Source organism: Cyprinodon tularosa, unplaced genomic scaffold (genome assembly GCF_016077235.1).
Source record: "Cyprinodon tularosa strain WSP-4 unplaced genomic scaffold, ASM1607723v1 ctg427, whole genome shotgun sequence".
Taxonomy (NCBI): domain Eukaryota; kingdom Metazoa; phylum Chordata; class Actinopteri; order Cyprinodontiformes; family Cyprinodontidae; genus Cyprinodon; species Cyprinodon tularosa.
Genome location: NW_024039149.1, coordinates 25,528 through 49,634, shown reverse-complemented (window position 1 = coordinate 49,634; position 24,107 = coordinate 25,528). Strand labels below are relative to the sequence as shown.

Below are 24,107 nucleotides of genomic sequence, written 5' to 3'. Positions count from 1 at the left end.
TGAATTTGGCGAGATAGTACTGCAGGAAACACTGCAATACTAACATTACATTATCACACCGTACTCTCAGTCACCCAGTAACTTAGCCTGTGAATTCCTAGCTAGCAGTTACTAGCGTAAACAAATAGGCGCTAACGTTAACATGTACTAGGCTACTTCAGTTGGCTAACTTAAAAGTCTATGACTGACTCTTCATGTGACTCGACAGCGCAGACTCGCCCATTGGGAAAAGCTGCACATCTTTTTTGCAGACTTTACAAGAGGCAACTCGTGGGGTTTGTCCCCGTTTAATCCATAATTTGTATTTTTCATCTTCCAGCGAACGTTCATAGAAACGACAACCTCCCGGCATGGTGCAGTTGTGGTTTCATGGGGGCGGAGCCACACATGGAAATAGACTGGCAGATCGCAGTCACGCATAAGCGAGCAGGTTTCATTTTCGGGCTCTCCGACATTTTATTTCTCCATTTAATAAACACACGATTCAGTTAGATAGGTATTTGTTGCGAAAGAAATAGTTACAATTTCAAGCATTTTCAAGCATTTCATCCAAAATATAAGCACTTTTCAAACCTTGAAAACACAACGTCAAAATTCAAGCATTTTCAAGGATTTCCAGCACTCGTACGAACCCTGTATTAGGTATTCTTCATAACGCCCAGCCCTATTTGGACCCTTAAAAAGCTACTGTTAAATCAAAAATAAATCTAATCTTTCACAAATTTAATTTACTATAGTTTAAGATTGAAGCCCTAATTTTCTCTGTAACCATATCGAACATTTAAAAAAATCTTTCAGATATTATAAGGAACCTTTTTTTTTTTTGTAGAATTCAATAAAATAAATTATGGATCCAATCAGTTGGACCATTGGTGTTATGGTCAGAATAGATTTCTGTTTAAAGCGCTTTTATTCAAAATCAAACAGATAAATACTCTTTATTAAGAGATTGTTGTTAAATATTCAATCAAATAAAAATGACCACAATCGATTAAAAATATTACAAAATATGTATATGTATAATGGGTCTGTTTTATGTGTTGTCTTCTTAATTCAGGGGGGCCCCCTGCCTGTCTTTGCCTAGGGCCCCACATTTCTTAAATCTGCCCCTGCTAACAGGACAGTTTCCCAGATACTTAAGTTTCCCACCTCTGGGGATTTTAACAAAAATAAGCAGTTTAAGTTGAACTAGGCTAAATCTAAACCAGAAGGTGTAGCTCTGCTTTAAAGATGGGGAATAAATAAAGAGTCCTACACTGCTAACTGAGGTTTGATGAAAAACATTTCACCTGGTCTGTGAACATGCTGCCAGAGGTGCTGTTTACTTCACAGCATTCACAATGGGCCCAAAGGGAATCAATTTATTTATTTTTTGTGTGAAAGGAGTTGCGCAGGCTATTATGTTCATTCACAGGGCCTGACCGTATGGGCATCGTGGAGCTGGGCTCTGAGCCATGCTATTAGACAATACAGCTCTCTCTTTTCTCTTCAGTAATTATGTTTCCGAGGCTGTAGGAGAACATCCAGGGAAAATAAATAAATAAAAAAAACACAAAAGAAACCCTGGTAATTCCACCATTTTTTTGTATGGAAATCTGCTGATAAATATGCTGGGAACTGAAAGGCAGGTATGAAAGAAAAAGGTTAGAAGAGGGAATGTTTTGGATCAATATTCTATATTAGTGCTGTCTTATTTCAGTGCTTCCTATCTGCATTAGATGTCTGTAACATGGCAAAGTTGTTGTTTTAAATATACAGACTCGTCTCCCATTGGGAATAAAACAGGCCAGTGATGTCTAGAAACGGGGTTTCAAAAGGGGAGAGCATGAGACACATTAAGTGGGTCTATGAGGGACAAAATATTCGATGAAATACATACATGTCTCAAGAAAGAAAGAAATGCAATGTGGTGGATGATCCTCCCACCACCACATCGTGTTCGTATTTTCTTTTCTTGCTTTATATTATATTACATTTTATGTTTAAGTTGGTTATTTTAGACAGGTATTTTCTAATGGGTGCACAGTTTAGTTAATGTCTGTCTGCCTGGTTTATTTACACTTGTTCTTTTGTTTGAGGAGCTGCTGATGCAAACCAGCTGGAGAAGGAAACCTGGAGCGTACCATTTTTGAAAGACTGACGGGGGAGGCTTGTTTCAAGAAGTTTTCAGTTAGTTTGTCACTTAAATATTCACTTATTGTTTCTGCTGAGTAAAAGTTAGTTTTGCTTTATTTGTTTCATAGAATGGTTAATTTTGTATTTATTGGTTCTTTTGTTTATGTTGTGCCTCCCTCATTTTGTCGACTTGGGTTACTCCATCCCTTTTTAAGCAGCCTTTAGTTCTTTGTTTGGAGGTCAGTTTTTTGTTTGAGTTGGATCCTCAGTTGACCTCAGTTAAGTTGGGCCCAGATTCTGTATTTAAGTTATTTTGTATTGCTTTTGAGCTTTTGTTAACCAGTTTTACACAATTAAATGAGAGCACTTTTTCAAATTTTGAACACATTTTGTCCTTATTTAAGTTTGGTCCCCCACATGCACCATCAAGTAAGCAGATGTAATATTTCCAGTGTAGTCCTGTTTCTCTGACTGTGACTAACTGGATGTGCTCTCTTCATCCTCTGGCATGGGAGCTGGCTCGGAGCTCGTCTGCCTGGCTGTGTGTTTCCTGGACGGGGCCGCCTGTGGAGCTGGTTGACAGTTGCCTTTTGTATCTATGCTTCTTTTTCTATGTCTGCTTCTGTCTCCTTGAACCCCAGTGGGCCTCAGCAGATGGCCGCTCACACTGAGCCTGGCTCTGCTGGAGGTTTCTTCCTGTTAAAAGGGAGTTTTTCCTCTCCACTGTCGCTACAAGCATGCTTAGTGTGAGGGATTGCTGAAGAGTCAATGAGTCGATGCAATCAGCTGGTTTTGCTTAGATAGAAAACTTTGAATCAATCTGACTGGATGATCTGGTTGAACTGGAAAGTAAAGTGGAATGTGATTCATTCAATAAGTAAATTATAAAAAGATCAGTTGCATTTCCTGCACTTGTCTTTATTTCTGATAGAGGAGCATTTATCGTTATCGAGGTAAAACTGCCCAATTTATCGGGATATGGATTTGAGGACATATCCCCCAGCTTTACTGTCAAATGTCATAAACTTGATGATATCAACATTCTGTACGAGTTATCGTTCATTACTTCATCACACTTTGGGTAAATTTTAGTCTTCAAAAACAGCTAAAATGCATAAAGCTGACAAGATTGTCCCGTTTCAGCTACTGTAATCAAAGATGATTAATAACTAACTCTCTCTAAGCGATGGGAACACTCTGAAACAGCCCCGTTCTTTACTCCTGTTCATGCATGTCTATGAAAACTCAGCGCTATGTTTCCTGCCAGGGTCTGAGCGCCAAAGACTAAAGTAATTGTATCAACAAATTAGTTTTTTAAATAGTCTTTTCTGTCCATGTGAGTTTTTCAGATTGAACTTCCGTAAACTAAGAGCACGTTCGCTACATGACACATCATTGCATCCTTTGCTGCGCAGCTTATTTACAGGTGCTGGTCATAAAATTAGAATATCATGAAAAAGTAGATTGATTTCAGTAATTCCATTTAAAAAGTGAAACTTGTATATTATATTCATACATTACATACAAACTCATATATTTCAGATGTTTATTTTGTTTAATTTTGATGATTACAAATGACAACAAATGAAAATCTCAAATTCATCATATCAGAAAATTAGAATATTACTGAAGACCAATAAAAACAAAGGATTTATAGAAATGTTTGCCAACTGAAAAGTATGAACATGAAAAGTATGAGCATGTACAGCACTCAGTATTTAGTTGGGCCTCCTTTGGCCTGTATTACTGCAGCAATGCGGCGTGGCATGGAGTCGATCAGTCTGTGGCACTGCTCAGGTGTTATGATAGCCCAGGTTGCTCTAATAGTGGCTTTTAGCTCTTCTGAATTGTTGGGTCTGGTGTATTGCATCTTCTTCTTCACAATACCCCATAGATTTTCTATGGGGTTAAGGTCAGGAGAGTTTGCTGGCCAATTAAGAACAGGGATACCATGGTCCTTCAACCAGGTACTGGTAGCTTTGGCACTGTGTGCAGGTGCCAAGTCCTGTTGGAAAATGAAATCTGCATCTCCAAAAAGTTGGTCAGCTGCAGGAAGCATGAAGTGCTCTAAAACTTCCTGGTATGTGGCTGCGTTGACCCTGGACCTCAGAAAACACAATGGACCAACACCAGCAGATGACATGGCACCCCAAACCATCACTGACTGTGGAAACTTTACACTGGACTTCAAGCAACCTGGATGAAGTGCCTCTCTTCTTTTCCTCCAGACTCTGGGACCTTGATTTCCAAAGGAAATGCAAAATTTACTTTCATCAGAGAACATGACTTTGGACCACTCACCAGCAGTCCAGTCCTGATTCTCTTTAGCCCAGACAAGACGCTTCTGACGCTGTCTGTGGTTCAAGAGTGGCTTGACACAAGGAATGCGACAGCAGAAACCCATGTCTTTCATACGTCTGTGTGTGGTGGTTCTTGAAGCACTCACTCCAGCTGCAGTCCACTCTTTGTGAATCTCCCCCACATTTTTGAATGGGTTTTGTTTCACAATCCTCTCCAGGGTGCGGTTATCTCTCTTGCTTGTACACTTTTTTCGACCACATCTTTTCCTTCCCTTCACCTCTCTATTAATGTGCTTGGACACTGAGCTCTGTGAACAGCCAGCCTCTTTAGCGATGACCTTTTGTGTCTTGCCCTCCTTGTGCAAGGTGTCGATGGTCGTCTTTTGGACAACTGTCAAGTCAGCAGTCTTCCCCATGATTGTGTAGCCTATAGAACTAGACTGAAAGACCATTTAAAGGCTTTTGCAGGTGGTTTGAGTTAATTAGCTGATTAGAGTGTGGCACCAGGGGCCATCAATTTTGAACCTTTTCACAATCTTCTAATTTTCTGATATGATGAATTTGAGATTTTCATTTGTTGTCATTTGTAATCATCAAAATTAAACAAAATAAACATCTGAAATATATGAGTTTGTATGAAATGTATGAATATAATATACAAGTTTCACTTTTTAAATGGAATTACTGAAATCAATCTACTTTTTCATGATATTCTAATTTTATGACCAGCACCTGTATACTCAGAAACCGTCTGCGTGTGCGTCGCAGTTAACGCAGATATGCCCCCCTGTCACACGCTTATCAGGAGGCCAAGCAGTCTTGGAGGTGGGACCCAAACTGGTTGAAAGAAGAACATGCTCTGAAGAGTTTTCAGCTGACAAAACTTTTATTTATTTTTTTCCTGGTGCAGGACATCAACCAAACCACACCAACCAAGAAGAATGGCAGACATGTTTCTTATATAGAGGAGGAACTAAGTTGGAAGAAACCATTTTTAAAAGGATGTTCAGCTTCACAATAACAAGAAGAAAAGGAACATTTGGTTTAAACAAACAGCTAATTAAGAAATACTTTTACTAATAAATACAGAAAACAAATCAAACTCAATATAGAAAACACCGTACGTCAGATCAACCTCCCCCCCTTTAATTATCCAATGGTGCAGTCCTGTACACACCTGCCCTATTTGTTGGTAAACACCAGCAGAGGTGAGTATTTTTGCACAATATTTTAACTCTTTAATTCATGAATTTCCCTTTTATGAAGAGTTAAAAACAAAATATTGTAAAGTGAAAACAATTTAAATTTTTACAGAAATTAAAACAAGATGTGGCCGACCAAAGAACCACAACCCAAACAAATCCACTTCACCCAAAACAACAAAAATAAACCAATGTAGAAAACCAGATGCTGTGTTTAGCTGCTACTTTGGCCAATTGTAGGTGATCGCAGACAGAAGGCCTCTGATTGGTCAATTCTACATCCGCTCAACTCTATGCTTATTTCCAGTTTGGTTCCTTAGCGGCTTGTTTTGTTTACCTGAGTGAAGTTGGCCCCCCCACCTTCTTCAAATCAGACGAAATGGGTGTCAATTAACTCAGCTCCGTTTGTGCAGCAAAAATTGTTGTTTGTGCTGCTTTGGCTTTGAAGATATTAATGAAAATGTAAAGGTCAAAAGGTCAACCAGCCCCCCCCCCCCTTCTTCAAATTAGACAAAATTAGTGTCAAACGTTTGTGCAGCAAAAATTTTTGTTTGTGCCCCTATCATTTTAAAGGAATAGTACACCCAAAACATGATTAGCCTTCATTTTCTACTCACCCCCATGCTGAACAACACTCTGGAGTACTTTTTTGATATCTCAAATGCATCTGGAGATCTGGGAGGCTTCTTGCTGTCTGCTGACATTCAAATAATGGAGGTCTATGGCGCCCGAGGCAGAAAGGTCCATAAAAGTCCACAAAAAACGTGTCAATATTCCTCCATACTGCTCGTGCAATGTATTCCAAGTGTCCTGATGGGTAGCATCCATAATTTACCAGAAACGAAGTCATTTAGAATGTTTTTAGAGCATAAACAGTAGTGTATAGGATTTCCTAAAAGCGCGCACATGCGCGTTCACGAGTCTACGGAAGCCGGCAGACCAAACCAGATGAAAGTGCGCATTCAGCGTCTGCTCTGCCGATAATGCAAGCGTAGAAGAAGAAATGTGCTGTTTACCTGTGCAAAGAAAGAAACAACGAAAGAAAAATGTCTGAGGACTTCAGTGTTGAGGAAGAGCATGAGTTCTTTGCCGAGCTGAATGCGCACTTTCATCTGGTTTGGTCTGCCGCGGTTTCCGTAGACTTGTGTTTTGTGGACTTTTATGGACCTTTCTGTCTCAGGCGCCATTGACCTCCATTATTTGAATGTCAGCAGACAGCAAGAAGCCTCCCAGATCTCCAGATGCATTTGAGATATCAAAAAAGTACTCCAGAGTGTTGTTCAGCATGGGGGTGAGTAGAAAATGAAGGCTAATCATGTTTTGGGTGTACTCTTCCTTTAAAGATATAAAGAAATATGTCTAGAGGTCATCAAAGGTCAACCAGCCCCCCCCCACCCCCGCTTTCTTCAAATCTTCAAATCCAAAGCAGCACAAAATAAAAATTTTGCTGCACCAACCAGCACAAACGTTTGACACCAATTTTGTCTAATTTGAAGAAGGTGGGGGGGCTGGTTGACCTTTGATGACCTCTAGAAATATTTCTTTATATCTTTAAAATGATAGCGGCACAAACGAAAATTTTTGCTGCACAAACCAGCACAAAAGTTTGACACTAATTTTATCTGATTTGGGGGGGGCAACTTCACTCAGGTGTTTTGTTTGTCTGACCGCCATTGCGGAAAACATCTGAAGATGTAGCAGCTAGCAGAGCGAGGTGCGCGAGAACGCTGTCGCCCAAACTTGCCTCCACTTCCTCAACACCTCGGCCACAGCTGGTTCCTGATTGGCCCTCTGGCGTTGTGGCGTGGAATAACATAGCGCAGACCACGCTTCAATATCGGGCATAACTCAAAAAATATCTGCGACAAGCTCACTGCGACACACTGCTGCGGGACGATAACCAGACCTTTACAACACGTGGGTACGGATTGAGAGGTTTTATTTTGGGGACAAATGCAACCTGTGCAGTAAGTAGAGGTGAATCAGGCTATGTTTAAAACAGACGGATGAAAAATGAACTTTCAGGCTGTAAAAGATGTTATTTCGGATTATTTTACGCTAAGAAATGACTATTTGAGTTCAATTATGATCTCATTAGCTGTAGGGATGTAAATAATAATCGTTTTGTATCGATGCATCGATCCAACAGCTGACGATCCGATGCATCGACACGTCCGCAAAAGAATCCATTCATGTTTGTTTTTTTCTCCGGTCTATTTTTATCCATTTGCTCCTGGGCGTAATTCTCCTCCCGTGCTGCGGTGGCGCTAAACCTATTTTGCCCTCCTGCCTCGCTTCCTGGTTATACTCTTACAGCAGTGTGTTGCAGTGAGCTTGATGCAGACATTTTTAAATTATGCTCAATATTGAAGCGTGGTCTGTGCTACACGCTGTGGGTCTAGATACGGCCGAGGCGGCGAGGAAGTGGGGGCGAGTTTAGTCCGCCGACGAAGGGACATGAGGGCCAAAAAGAGCGGAGATCAAGGTGGAAAAAGGGTCCCAGCGTTCTCGCGCACCTCGCTCTTCTAGCGGGTCAAACTTCACGAGTTGTTTTCCGCAATTTCGGTCATAAAAAGAAAACAAGCCGGCCTCCTGTCTGCGGTCAGCTACAATCTGGGAGAGGAGCAGCGGAGCGTCTGTGGAGGGGGCGGAGCCTCTGGAGCCGAGGTATTGCATTGAACTCATTGCACTGCAGGATTTTTGCAGTTTTTTTTTGCAGTATTTTTTGATGCAACTTTTCTACTTCTGTTATTTGCTGTTGTTTCTAAAAAAAAAAAAAATGCATAACGATATTACAGCTTTCATTGATTTATTTCAATCTTGAAGCTTTGTTTAGCCTGTAAGGTGTAAAAAAAAAAAAAGAACCGATTAATCGAATCGTATCGTGGTGTATTCTTGAGTATCGAAAATAATCCAATCGTTGGGTCAGGAAATTGATACTGAATCGAATCGCCATGATGGTTGTGATTTACACCCTTAATTAGCTGATAAAAAACAACCTTTGCTTTTATTCGTTAAAACGTTGAAGCATGAGTTTCTGAATTACCTCCTTCATGTAGAACGAGACCTGAAGGCCAAATAAAGTGTTAATCAGAACAGTTTGATTTAAACGTCAGAAAAACAAGCTGTGAATAGAAAAAAAAAATTAAGATATAGTTATGGTGACGACTTTACAAAATGTTTCTATACCAGTTATAAAAGTTACGCTATAGCGTTACAGTTACGCTATAAAACAAGTTTTTTTCTTGTTTAATTTAGCATTTTCTGGCCTTTCCGTAGCCAGAAAACCAAATAATATTTACTGGCTTCATGAAATTCCTTTCAGCTCTTTAGATCTGCCAGCAAATTAGCTGTGGTTGGTTTTTATTTCCACAGCTGTGTGACTGAGTGGACATTTAAAAAAGCATTAGCATTCTGCCGGCTCCTGGAGCTCTTTTCACTTCCATCTCTGCAGTGTTCCCATCAAAGCTGCTGTCAGCAGACAGCATCTGGCTACCTTCCCAGCGCCGCACAAAGAGCCTAAAGAGTGCCGACGCATTTGTCAGCACCCAAACCTCCCTCCATCAAACAGGGAGCTTTTTAAATCCACAAAAACAGCTTTAACACTAGAACTCCCAACGCCGTCATTCTGACGCTTCTGAGATTTTAGAGGGAAAGAACTTTATTTACATAATCACATGTTGCTCATGTTAACTAACTGTTCCTGTTTCTATATTTCCTTCATTTTCATGTATTTTTTCAAATAAAATAAAAAGGCAAAAAAAAAAAAATGCAATTATAACATTAGTAATATTAACAAATCTATAAAACAAAGTTGGATTTTTTTGTAAAAAAATATGTTTGAGAAGATAAAATATGAATTATTCATTTGAAGATAAAAAAAACAAGAAAAATTTTAGAAAATTTAACGGGTTAACTGCTTTAGACTATAACGCCGACATTTTTTTTAACGCACGTTGATCGTGCATCAAAACAAACGCACCGTTCGCTTGTGTTCTTTATTTTTCCGCAGCGCTCGCTGTACTGTTTGTTTTACCCTCGGCGCTTTCCGTAGCTTCAGGAACGCTAAGTTTGCGGGAGAGTCCGCAGCATAACAGACCCGTGCTTTGAATGAGCAAAAATGGCCGGCAGACAAGGTATCCTGAATGATACGTTTCTTTTTTAAGTTATGCCAGAAGGTTCTCTTGACAAAACCCAAGTCGTCTCTCTATGTTGTCCAGAAGAAACGAGCGTCTCACTGGCTTAGTGCCAACAAGACAAAGAAATGAACGTGGACTGCACTGCTGCTGCAGCTCCTGTACAGACCAAAGGAATATTAAAGCATTTTGAAAATGTTCTACATGTAAAATGCTATGTTGTTGAGATGCCTGCAAAGCCCAGTTATTGCAATTTCGTCTGATTTATTTATTATTTTTGTGAGTAAATTCATTTCATTTTAATTAAGTCTGTATTTCATAACGGAATGTGCACTTTATTTTAACATCTTTATTTTTGTCCTATGTTTGAGAAAAAACGTAAGCCTACGGAGTACTTTGAAGTACTGTTTACTGTTCTGTAGTTTTGTAAAGTTTTAATGGAAGCATAACGCCTAATTTAAAATTTAGAATTTAAACCAGGATATTTTTATTCTAGTTTCTTAAAAGTTCTTGAAAAATTATGCTAATAAAAAAATTTTTTTGTATAAGCATGTGTTTTTTACATTATTGCACAATTGCATTTTTAAATGGCCAAATAAAATAAATAAAAGAAAAAGATAAAATATGCGATTAATCTCGAGTTAACTGTTGATAATATGCGATTAATCGCTATTGAAATTTTTAATAGTTTGACAGCACTAATATATATATATATATAAAAAAATAAATAAAAATAAAAGCACAGCTACTCAAAACTTTTTTGGTGAAGAAATGTTTCAAATTTATAATTCAATACAGTTGTCTGCTGAAAAAAACACAGGGAAAGTGTAGACACTTGTCAATCAAACATGTCTGACCAATAGAGAAGCACCCGCCCACTGCGGAACGTTTCTGTCAAAATTATTCAATCAAAAAAATTTAACTTCAAAACTTTTTTGCTCTTCAAAAAAATTTTGATTCAAACTTTGGAAAAACTTTGACAAAAAAAAAACAACCAAAAAAAAAATAAAATAAAACAATTTATTCATAGGGTATGTATTTTTTTTGTTTGTTTTGTTTTTGCATTTGCACAGTTTTTTTCTTTGAGTTTTTTTTTTTTTTTTTTTTGATTGAAACAACTTTTATGGCCCAAACACTAAATAGATCCCTTCAACCAAAGAGAACATTTTAAACAATATAAAAAAAAGTGTTTAAATGCAATTTTTTCAGTCTCAAATATTTTATTTACATTCAAAAACTATTTTCTATGATTGAAAACGTTTATCTTTTCATTGAAGTTACTTTTTTTCTATTGATTCTGTTGTTTGCTCTTCAACTGACTGATCCTGTTTCTATATTTCCTTCATTTTCATGTATTTTTTTAGAATAAAATAAAAAGGCAAAAAAAAAACAACATTAGTAATATTAAAATTGAAATATTAACAAATCTATAAAACAAAGTTTGATTTTTTTTGGAAAAAAATATGTTTGAGAAAATAAAATATGAATTATTCATTTGAAAAAAAAAAAAAAAAACAAGAAAAATTTGAGAATATAAAATATGAAAAAATATATATAAATAAAAAAAAATAAAAATAAAAGCACAGCTACTCAAAATCTTTTTGGGTGAAGAAATGTTTCAAATTTCTAATTCAATACAGTTGTCTGCTGAAAGAAAGACAGGGAAAGTGTAGACACTTGTCAATCAAACATGTCTGACCAATAGAGAAGCACCCGCCCACTGCGGAACGTTTCTGTCAAAATTATTCAATAAAAAAAAATTGAACTTCAAAACTTTTTGCTCTTCAAAAAAAAAATTTATTCAAATAAAACAATTTGAATTTTTTTTTTTCACTTTGAAAAAAAAAAAAAAAAAAAATTTATTCATATGGTATTTTTTTTTTTTGCATTTGCAGTTTTTTCTTTGATTGTTTTTTTTTTTTTTTGATTGAAACAAACACTAAATAGATCCCTTCAACCAAAGAGAACATTTTCAACGATAAAAAAAAGTGTTTAAATGCTATTTTTTGAGTCTCAAATATTTTATTTACATTCAAAACCTATTTTCTATGATTGAAAACGTTTATCTTTTCATTGAAGTTACTTTTTTTTATTAATTCTGTTGTTTGTTTGTTTGTTTGAAGCAACTTCTTTTTTGATTGAAGACTAAAGACACAAATGTCCCATTATAATGTCCAATCAAAAAACAATGTTACTTAAATTGAAAAAGTTGCTTTAAACAAAAAACACTTCTATCAAATAAAACATTTTCAATCAAAGAAAAGCAGTGTTCAAATGTATTTGAGTCTCAAATATATTTTTGCATTCAAATACTTTTTTTCTTTCATTGAAAAGATTTTTTTAATTGAAGCAACCTTTTTTTTTATTGAATAATAAAGAAACAAATCTCCCTTCATAAAAATGAACACATACATGTAGCGTAAACAGTGCTGTGTGTGGATCGTACCTTATTCCTGAACAGGTGCTGAGAGCCACCCAGGAACCTGGATGCCCTCTCACATGGCCGTGGTAGAAGCAGTGATTCTGAAAGAGAAAAGCATTTAGATCAGCAATTCCTTCCTTGATTTGACTGGTGGTTGTATAATTATAACACAGCAAAACAGGAGAACATTAAAGCTCTCATCCACAGCTTTGAAAAATACCTAACACATTCCATTCAACATTTATAAATAAGCACAAAACAAACCAACCTGCCTCAATGTGAAAAAGGACCTAAATGATGAATTATCAGCAATGAACCAAGATTCTTTGGTTTCATTTCACCACCTATTTAAACTCACAATCAGAGCATGTGAGCGGAGCGTGGAGCGAGCGGAGAAAGCATGGTGGAGCGCAGAGCGGTTTTCAATTTCAATTTTCAAAAAGGATTTCACTCCGCTGCAGTTTGCTCCGATGTGCTCACAACGTCAATTAAAAATGTTGGATTATAAAATTTGTGAGTCTATGTTTCAACTTTAACACAGAATCGCAGAGACGAGGATTGCATATTGCGTGATAAAAAGTGGGATAAAATATAAAAACTAGGGATGCACGATATAATCGGCCCCCTATCGGTATCGGCCTTAAAACTGAATATGGGACATCGGCCTCCCCACCGATATTTAACCCGATATTTGATCAGCTTCTGAGTTTCTAAAGTCTAAAAAAAAAAATTAATACTACTTCTGTTTCTTCCTCAAAAACTTCTTTTTTACAGACTTAAAAACTTCTAAAGACGAGGGAAAAAATATTGATCCATTAAAATATCCCAATATCTTCATATGCTGATATATTGCCATTTAAAAACACCATATCAATCTGTTTTACTAATGAAATATTGCTATATGTCATCGTTATGCTACAAAATCCCCCGAAAATTCACAAAATGTTGCCCTATTTTTATATGTTGATATATTGACGCGGTATCGATCTATTTTACTAACAAAATCTCACAAGAATTTGCAAAATATCACGAGAGTTTGTAACAGAACGATTAAATTTCACGAGATTTTGAAAGTAAAATAGATCGATACCGCGTTTTTAAAAATCAATTTGATATCAGCATATGAAAATATATTTGAGTATATTATTTTTCAAAGTGTCAGAAATGGATAACAAAACTGCTATTTTCAATGACTACTTATTTTTGTCCAGCTTTAACATCGGTATCGATATCGGTTATCGGCTACATGAGTTTTAAAATATCGGATATCGGACAAAATCCCAACATTAAAAAAATCATATTCATACATTGTCGTTTTCCCCTTTTTGATGATAATAATAATATATAACAATAATATGTTTGATTTAGCAGCACTTTTAATAAAACAAATATACTTTACAAGGTTAAGGGGTTTATAAAGCGGTGGAGAATCTTGAAGTGGATCTGCTGCTTTATGGATCCAGTGAAGGTGTTTTAGGAGGGATGTTACACAACTCTTTGAATTTAACTCACATTAACATTTGGCACCAATTCTTAGATTAACACACCTGCTATTACAACTCTACTAGATTATGAAGAAAGAATGCCTAATTTAGAGCCGCAGACTCCCTCACCTCACTCATCTTCCTACGTGACCTTTCACAGACCCGATTCAGTGGAGCATCAGGTGTTTGTAAAGCGAGCTTCCAAGGAGCAACAGCCAATCATACAATAAAAGACGGAGGGCCAAGCAGGAACTCGTGGGCGATCTAAGCTCAGGGAAGCTGGCTTCAGCTTGAGCATTGGGGGACGCAGCACAGCGGGAGATTGGAGAAGCCCAAAGGGGGAAACTGTCAGAGCAAGGAGAGGATATGGCTGGTAGGGGCTAGCTATAGAGGCTAACTGTAGGAGCACAGCGGTAGATCGCAGCAGACCGCTCCACTAAAGTTAAAGGGATAGGCTAGGGGCGGCCATGAAGAGGTATATCAGCTAAGCTCGCCAGGGAGATTGAGAAGGAAGAGGCTACGGCTGGCTGGGGCTAACCTGTAGAAAAATCAGAGAGGTCCAAATAAAGTAAATCATCAACCAGTAAAGGTTCAGACACATTTTAATTATAATCTGTTAATTTAAACAGAATTCAACACTGAAATAAAATGAGTTTTTTATGCATCCATGTTATACACTCAATTTTCAAAGAAAAAAATATAAAAAATTATAATAATTTTATCTAAATTAAAATCTAAAGTGTTTTTTGAAGTAGAGAACAACAATCTTTCAGTTTGGTTTATAAACCATTTCCCGATTCCCATATTTTATTAAACACCTGAACTGACCATCCTTTCTTTTTCCTGTCTTAATGTTGGCAGCGGGCTTTAGGCTGCCCTGCAAGGCTTTAAACCTGGGTTTAAACGGAGACTAAGCCATTCTCAAGCACGTTCAAGCACGAAGCAAGTTCATGGTGGAGAATCCTAACCTGACTCCGCCACATGGATTTGCTCCGCATATCCATCTGGAAACCTTCCGTTGAAGTTTGTTTGGGAAGGGGCGAAAATACTGGTTAGCTGATTGGCCTATGTTGGTGATAGACGGGCCAAATAAACCAATCAGATCAACGAAGCATATGACGTGCTAACTGAGCGACGACGAAGAGGAGCCAATTGATAGATCAAACTCTTGCCGAAACCAGTCGGGAGAAGAGCAAAAACATCTTTTCCTCTGAGAAAAGCCTCCAGAGCAGTGTTTTGCTCTTCTTTCAGTGAAGAAATACTCTGTAATTCTGATAAAACTTGCTCGATAGCCACGCTAACGCTAGTTTCATCGGCTGAAGCCGCCGTGTTCTTTAGACTGAGCTGTCGCGCTTCTCGTTGCGTCACACCTCAACCCGCCTCAAAGCCAACGCTGATTGGACGTTCGTTTGGTGAACGGCTCCAATTTTTCTTTAACGGAGAGTCTCCAGACTGATTAGCGAGTGAAACCTTGAAAGCTCACGAGATCAGGATGGTCTCACGAGGCTAGGAGAATCGTGCTTCACAGCAGCAGGAACGTTTGTGTTAAAATTATTCAATCAAAAAAATTTGTACTTCAAATTTTTTTAACTTAATTTTTTTAACTTTTTGCATTTGCACAGTTTTTCTTTTATTAATTTTTTTTGATTGAAACAACTTTTTGGGAATTGAATGATTAAGACACAAATGTCCTACCCATGTATGGCCCAAACACTAAATAGATCCCTTCAACCAAAGAGAAAATTTTCAACAATAAAAAACAAAAACTGATCAAATGCAATTTTTTGAGTCTCAAATATTTTATTTGCATTCAAAAACTATTTTCTATGATTGAAAACGTTTATCTTTTCATTGAAGTTACTTTTTTAAATTGATTCTGTTGTTTGTTTGTTTGAAGCAACTACTTTTTTCATTGAATAATAAAGACACAAATGTCCCATTATATGATATATTGCCAAATTGATTTTTACCCAAACCCCTACCCACAACTAGGAAGAAAACAGTAATGTTTCAAGAGAACTGAACCATTAAAAATGCAAGTGGAGATCTGTTTTCTATGGAGGATAAAAAGTGCCAAAATGAAATTAATAAATACAGCATTAAATAAATCATTAAATGTGTCCAGGGGCGGATCTAGAAAAATATTTATGGGGTGGCAAGAGGGGGGCAGGAATTTTTTAGGGGTGGCAACATATGGCATTTGTTTACACTGAATTTAATCACAGTCATCACAGTTTGGTGAGAATAGTATGTACAGTACTAGTGTTTCATGTGAAACAGTTCTTATTAGAAATACATCGTACAATGTGATCTCACTTAATAGGAGATAGAAGAATGATAACATTACTTCTAGAGGGGCCTTAAGACAGGAAAGGTATTAAGGTAAGACACAGGTGCTGAGTCGCAGATGTGTGAGATTGACTGTCAGAGAGGCAGCTTTGCAGCATTTGCACAAGAAGAAACTATAGAAAGAAAAAGTTACCTATCAGAGATCTATGGACTGAGCTGTACTAAAGTGAGCAGAACTACACAGTAGAAATAAATGGGTCAAGGCACCCGAACAAGGTACTGGACATCCATGTATGGTTTCCTCCGAACACACATTTACCCCATTTGTTCCTCAGTAACTTGACATACAGCAGTTAAGGCAACATGAAAGGGACATTTCATGCATGTAAATATGCTGTAGATAGAGCTGTATATGGAGGACCAACTCTGCCATATTTAAAAATAAATACAGAAATAAATAAATGCTCAATAAATAAATAAGCATACAATTAATTGCCACCAAAAATACAATCAACAAATAAATGTAATTAGAAATTATATTATAATGGCAGGCAGAAATGTTAAAATGGCAGGCAGAAAGAAATAGCAGCGAAGAAATAACTAGGGTAAAAAAATACAAAGGAAGAATAAAACAGACAAAAATATGATAACATGCACATAAATAAATACTTAAAAATATAAGTAATTAAAAAATGAAGTTGAAGAAAATAAATGACAAAAAAATAAATAAGGTAAATATTAAAAAGGCAAAGAAATAAAGAAGCCAATTAAAAGAGTTATATACCTTTATGACTAGCTGTATAATTTAATTTCTACTTACATTTATTTGTTGTTTGTATTTTTGGTGGCAATTAATTGTATGCTTATTTATTTATTGAGCATTTATTTATTTCTGTATTTATTTTTAAATATGGCAGAGTTGGTCCTCCATACTGCTGTATCAACAAATCAACAAAAAGGCGGGTTCTGTATGTTACATCAAAATCTCCACAAATCTGAAAAGAAGCAACATAAAAATACATTTTGCTTGTGATTAGGTTCATACAGGTCATTTCTGGATAGTTTCATATTATATTTACAAAAAAAGAAACAACAACAATGCTTCATATTAAGCAGGATTCACACCAGTATCACATTTTTAACTTTTAACACTTTTGGTTTTATTAAAGGAAATATCAGATTTTCTCAGGTGCCAAAACAAAATGTAACAGCTGTGTAAAGGCTCACCAGAGAGCAGAACATAAAGTTACCATGACTATAACAGCTGAATGCAGTGATTTCCATGTTGCTCAGCAAAACGCTTCACAACTTTATCTAGATCCAAAGCCTTTGTGCGTTTTGATTTGAGTACAACCAAACTTGATCGTCTCTTTTCTGTCATAGTTGACCGCAAATATGTCTTTCTGAGCCTGAGACGTCAGGCCTAACTAACATCATAGTTGGAGAAATAACGTTCTGCAACCTGATTTTTATCATCTCAAAATCAGCATTGCAGCTATGCTAGCAACATTGAGCTTTCATTATGATTTCATTTCTCGATAGATAGTTAATCAATTTTTACCTGTTTCATCCCGTGTCTCCTCTCCCCATCACCCCTGGCTCCCTCGCTTTGCCCCATTCGGTTTTCAAAACAATTAGTCTCAGTCGCTCTCGCGTCATCTCGTGCTGCATTCACTGCAGTCCGACATTAAAAATTAGCGGTCGTAATTCTCAAATTATCCATAATTTTTAAGCCTCACCATCCCTACCGCCAACTGGGGTGGCAGCAGGGGTGGCAAGGCTGTCATTTAGGGAGGCATTTGCCACCCCAGTAGATCCGCCTATGAATGTGTCAATAATTAATTAAATGTGGAATTAAATAAATAAATAAGGAATTAAATATAGAAATGTGTAATTAATTTAATAAAATATGTCTTAATTTTATAAAAAATATATATATATATAATTATTTCATGGTCCTGTGTCGCAGTGCATCGAAACCATTAAAAGAATCTGTCAAACTCACCCATCAAAGTTAGGGGGCGGTTATCTAACACCTGATTGGTCACCCTGCACATTAAGGCGAAGCAAATCGATTACAGAGACTCGATTCGCGTTAACCCCACCCCCTAACTTTGATGGGTGAGTTTGACAGATTCTTTTAATGGTTTCGATGCACTGCGACACAGGACCATGAAATAATTAAATGCACACTGAAATAATTATATATATTTTTTTAATAAAATGAAGACGTATTAAATTAATGACACATTTATATATTTAATTCCTTATTTATTTAAGGAATTCCACATTTAATTAATTGTTTATCGCCGTATTTATTTATTTAATTGTGGCACTTTATATTAGTGACGTGGTTTTAATTAATGAATGACACATTTATTTATTTAATTCCACATTTAATTAATTATTAACACATTTAATTATTTATTTAATGCTGTATTTATTTATTTAATTTTGGCACTTTTTATCCTCCATAGTTTGTGTGTGTGAGTGTCTTATATAAAATTGCCCGTATGAGAATTTATCATGTTCCCTATTGGCGGAATTCTAACTTTACGCTCCACTTGCTGTAGCTACCTGTACAATCAAGGTATCACTTATGCAAAACCTTTCTGACATGAAGTGGGCTAAAACAGCAGCATAAATAATAACCTGAAACGAATGAAGAAACGGACGAGAAACAAAGGAAACCCTTGAAAAGTGAAATTAGGTTACTGTGATCTCCATGTCTTTGTGGAAGGAAAGCCAGAAGAGTTACAGGTACTCCGTCTTTCATTTCTCTCCTAATGAACAGTGGGAAAGATAAATCACGACTTAGAAATTCAGAGATATTTCATTCAAGAATCAAATTAAAGACACAAAAGATGTGACAATGCCGCTCTCGTTCTGGTAACTGAAGCAATCTGACACTAGCAGGAAATAAATTAAAACTTTCACCCTTTCAAGCACCAAGATATGACACCTTTCATGAATTCTCCCTTTAGGCCTAAAGACCCCCTTTTAATATTGAAGGAGGGTTTTCCACCTCAAGAATGAAATAATGTCAGCATGTTGGTTTTTGTTCGTTCAAACAGTCCCTGTCAGCTCACTGGAGCGTGAAATGAGGTATTTCATTTAAACAGCGAGCAGCAGCGAGGGGTCCGCTGGAGCCAACGCACCAATAAGTTGTCAGTGAGAACTCTCCTCGCCAGACCGCAGTAATTAATCTCATTTCTTGAACAGGATGTAATATGGATAATGTCCTGGAGCACTTGTGAGGTTGGAAATACCTGTCATTTGTATGAGACTCCAGCATGGAAGACACCTTTTTATGTGCAGAGATGGACCAACCGCAAAAATGGATTTAATGACATTAGAACCGTGACCTTTTTCCTTCTTTAGATCTCTTTGCTTTTTTGTGAAAATAGGTGTTATCATTTAGGGCTTGGTTAACTCCATTATCTAGTGGTTTAAGATGACTGGCTGCTGTGAAAAGGATTAAACTAGGCGGATGGCCGGCTGGCTAATTTATTAATCTCTTTTTCAGGCCAGCCTAGAGTCCCAGCTCACTATCGGGAAAGTGTATACTTCATCTAAATGACCATTTTTATTCCACATGGCCATTTGTTATGAAAACTTTTGTCCATTTAAATATGCAAACATCGTCGTAGGTAACAGGTCATCTTGGGGCCATGCCCCTTCTTATGACGTCAATATGTCACAGTCTTGGTTTTGTTATGTTTATTTAGAGTATTCAGTTTTACTTTGCTCCTTGTTTTAGTGTTTAATTATTATTTTGTTGTTTTCTTATTAGTTCCTGTTTTCCAGGTTTTCCATTTGTTGTCCTCTGCTGCCCTCTTGTGTCCTCTTTCCCTTGCTCTGTTTTCTGCTCTGTCCTCACCTGTTTCCAATCCCCTCGTTAGCCCTCTTTGTCTCTGTCACCTTTAAAAGCCCTCCCTCTTCAGTTCCGGTTTGCTGGATCCTCGTCTAACGTCTGTCTGCTTACCTCGTCTCTCCCTGGCTCCTAGAGTTTGGTTTCCCCTGATGTCTCCTTGGTTCTGGTTTGTTTGTTAATTTTGTTGGATTTTTTGATTCCTGCCTCTGTACCTGTGAACCTCATTAAACCCACCTAAATTCACCTCTGCCTACTTGCCTCTGCTTTTGGGTCCTCAATCCAACACCAAATCGTGACACAATATATATTGCAAGTCACTCGGACAAACTGTATTGCGGGCGTGATGCGTGGCGCAGTGGGTAGCGTTCACGACCCATGTACAAAGGCCTTAAAGTCGTAGGGAAATCATATTTCAATTTCAAATCATTGTCTTAAACATGTATTTAAATGTACTGTTTGTCAGAATATATTGTCCCAAAAGTAAGAAAGTTTCTATAAAAAAAAAAATCCTTTATATGTGTTTTATTTTCATTATCTTATGCAGGCAAGTTAGTTCTACGTCAGCTTGTACATCCAAATTCGGCCAATCATGTATCAACGGTCATCAAAATTTTTTCGGTCATAGCATCTTGATTCATGTGTCGCAGCTAATATACGCAACGATTGAAATCAGAATCCTTTCCTTTCCCATTGAGTTGCGTCCCAGTGTTCACGGGGATGGACGTCTGTGTCTTCGGCAGGCGTAGAGCTAACAGAACTGGCAGCGTTGCGAGGCAAGGGCTCAAACATGTACGGCTGGAAGCCTTCTACACCAAACCAAGCTTCTGCCGCCCTGGCGTCCTCTTCCACAACATCTTCGTCCCCGCTTTCCTCCTCTAAATAAAAAATGGATGACGGAGGAGACTCATCCACGACCTCCGACACTAAACTCTCCTCCTCTTGCATGTTTCCGCTGTCCATAGCGTTCCTTGACAGCGTCGTTTCTAAGTCACCAATTTAGTGCTACTTGGTCCCAATGGAATTTCCCATTGGGAACCTGCTAGCACTAAGTTGCTAACTGGTTAGCAAGATGCTTCCCACAAACCGGCCACAACCAAATTTGCTTGCAAACCTTCCGCCACAACAATCCCGCCCCCTTGATAATCGACCAATCACATTCACTTTATTCACTCGTGTAAAGTCAGGCACCACTGGGAGAATTCAGAAATGCAACGTTGGAACAGCCGCTTCCCTACGACTTTAAGGCTGATTCATACTCAGAAACCAGGTCGTCTGCATGTGTGTCGCAGTTAACGCAGATAATTTTCCATCTACACCTAGTTATATCAGATTCGTCATGACAAAAACAGTGAGTGCAATGCCTGCTAAGCTAATCACATTTGCTGATGACATTAAGCTGTTAGCAAGCTAAGTGATTGACTGTGGCTGCCTGCACAGTTGTTTAACAATAACAGAGGCTGTTTCCTGCTCCTCAGTCAGGGCAGATTTAATGCACATGTAGACATAAGGTACAGGGAGTATTATGGCACCAATCCTAACAACTAGTGACCTATTCCAGCGTAAAGGCTGATTTATGCTCAGAAACCAAGTCGTCTGCGTGTGTCGCAGTTAACGCAGATATGTGCCCCCCCCGTTCTGCAGACACTCTGGTGCACCTCTCCCAAATTGTATAGGTGACCGCAGACAGGAGGCCTCTGATTGGTCAAATCTACATCCACTTTACACTATACATATTTCCTGTTTGGTTCTTTACCGGCTTGTTTTGATTATATGACAGCCATTGTGGTAAAGACTCGTCAAGATGCACCAGCTAGAGGAGCGAGGTGCGCGGGAACGCTGGGAATCTTTTTCTACCTGGATCCCCGCTCTTTTTGGCCCTAATGTCCCTCCGTTGTCGCACAAACTTGCCCCCACTTCATCACGCCTCGGCCTTATCTAGACCCACAGATAGTTCCTAATGGTCCCTCTTGTGTTGTGGCGTGGAATAACAGCGCAGACAGCGCTTCAATATTGGGCATAAATCAAAAACTGCGACACACTGCTGCAGGAGTAAAACCAGCCCTTTAGTCCTCGACGCGGCCGACCCGGGTTTGAATCCGTCCTGTTGTCCTTCGCTGCATGTCTGTCCCCCTCTCTTGTACCCCCTTTCCTGTCAGCCTACTTTGCAAAAACGAGCTGTAGAGTCATATGTTTTCCTTGTGAGAAAGTGAGAAAGCATGTCCTTATTGTGTTCAAGATTCTTATGACTTGGGGTGAATGGAAACCTGTTATCTGAAACAAATCTCTGTCCTGTGATAAATAAAAGTGTTTCTCCTGGGAAATGTTAATGTGTGTGTGTGTGTGGAATCTTCTTATATTCAGGCGTTGGATGCTCCAGCCTCAGAATCGCATTCAGAGCTGTATCCAGCTGGTTTGTGCCATTCTCCTTTGCAGAGTAAAATAAAACCTTTCTTCCTTGGATATCAACTCTCAGTGCTCATTTTTTACTCCACAGAGCCACTAGTGCCGCAAACACAACACTGCTTTCTTAAGGATCAAACGTCTTTTGGAGTCTCAACACATTATTACTCATATTTGCTTTTATATTACATTTCATTGGCGATCTAAAGTAGCCAAAAGTAGAAGCAATCTGAGTCTTGAAGCAAAGTACTTCCTTCTAAGTCAGAGCCACTTCACACACAGCTATGCAGAGAGACGGGCCAACGTTAGCCCTGGATGCTGCAGACGGGCTAACGTTAGCCCTGGCTGCTGCAGACGGGCTAACGTTAGCCCTGGCTGCTGCAGACGGGCTAACGTTAGCCTTAGAGGCCCGCAGGTTGACGCGGTCCGCTCAACTTCAGAACATTTTAAAGATTCCGCACTAAATCAGTAAATCTTCCATATAGTGAAGCTTAAAGTAAAATATTGATCTTAAAATGTACTTTTATTTAACAACAGCAACAGAAAAGAGAACTTTCAACTTAATACTCTGAGCTCTCTGAGCGCCAACCTGGAAGCTGCTGCCGCAGTGCATGCTGGGACAGCTGTCAGCCTCGAATGGACAAGTCTGCTCTGATGCATGCTGGGTAAAGAGGGAGGGGCCAGAACTATATCCGGGGACTTTGTCCGTTCTCAGTCTGCTGTTCTTGTGAGTTAGAACAGTGCTAGGGCTGAGGCTGATGACGTTTCACGAGGACATTAGAACGCACAAGTACACAGATTGAGAAACGGTTTGTCTATATAATAAAAACTAATGAAGAACTAGCTGTCTTAATGTTATTTTTTTGGTTATTAATAAAAAAACAAACAAACAATTGAGCTAGAAAATGTTTACAATCTCAGCAGAAAACACTAAATCAAGCGGTTGACCAGAATGTTGTCTAATAACAAATGTGCCTTTCTGCTATAGTTGTAATAGTTCAATGTTGTTCACATTTAAAACATTTTTTTTATATATACCTTTTTTTTTTTTGCAAAGGTTTCAACCACCACAGCATAACAGTTGACACAATTTGCCATTGCTTGATACCTACTGTGTAATTGTGATTGGTCACAGTCACAGGCTGTCCATCGTTGTTGTAGTACGTCTCTGTAAACTCTGGAGCCACAAGCTCACTAAAAAGAGAAAAAAGGAGACAATGTTGGAGAATTAATACGGGTGAATAAAATGCCAAGAATCTGGTCACAGTTACCAGAAAACAGTGTTGGACACACAAACGAATGTGAAACATTTGGATCAGTTTTTAACAGTTTGTTTTTCAGTGAAAGAAACAGAGTTGAATTTTCCATCTCAACCTGGTTACATCAGATTCTTCATGACAAAAACATTGAGACAGCGAGTGCAATGGCTGCTAAGCTAATCGCATTTGCTGATGACATTACGCTGTTAGCAAGCCAAGTGACTGACTGTGGCTGTCTGCACAATAATAAAGGCTGTTTCCTGCTCCTCACTCACAGTCAGGACAGATTTAATGTACAGCTGGGGGATATGAAGAAAATCTTATATCGCAATTTATTTTAGCTAAATCGCGATATGCAATATATATCACAATTAGGGATGCACGATATAATCGGCCCCCTATCGGTATCAGCCTGTATCGGCCTTAAAACTGAATATCGGCCATCGGCCACCCCACCGATATTTAACCCGATATTTGATCAGCTTCTGAGTAAAAGAAGCTGGACTATTAGGACGACGCAACTTCCGGTTCAAGGGTCAAACGGCGCCGTCTTCCAATCAGCGATGGCTCATGTTTCCCACTGGTACCTACCTTTTCCGGTAGGTTAATGTCATTGTGTTTTCCTT

At 38.1% G+C, this 24,107-nt stretch overlaps 1 protein-coding gene across 1 annotated transcript in view; it reads right to left on the bottom strand.

Moving 5' to 3' along the window:
• The window catches only part of adam19a (ADAM metallopeptidase domain 19a), a gene marked incomplete at its 5' end in the record, with an annotated part of 138,998 nt that extends 115,519 nt beyond the window's left edge, over positions 1-23,479 (bottom strand). Inside the window, 2 exons of the mRNA XM_038299364.1 lie at positions 12,200-12,276; positions 23,335-23,479. Of these exons, the coding sequence (XP_038155292.1) occupies positions 12,200-12,276; positions 23,335-23,479 (222 nt within the window). The remainder of the gene's footprint in view (positions 1-12,199; positions 12,277-23,334) is intronic.
• Positions 23,480-24,107: the final 628 nt, after the last annotated feature.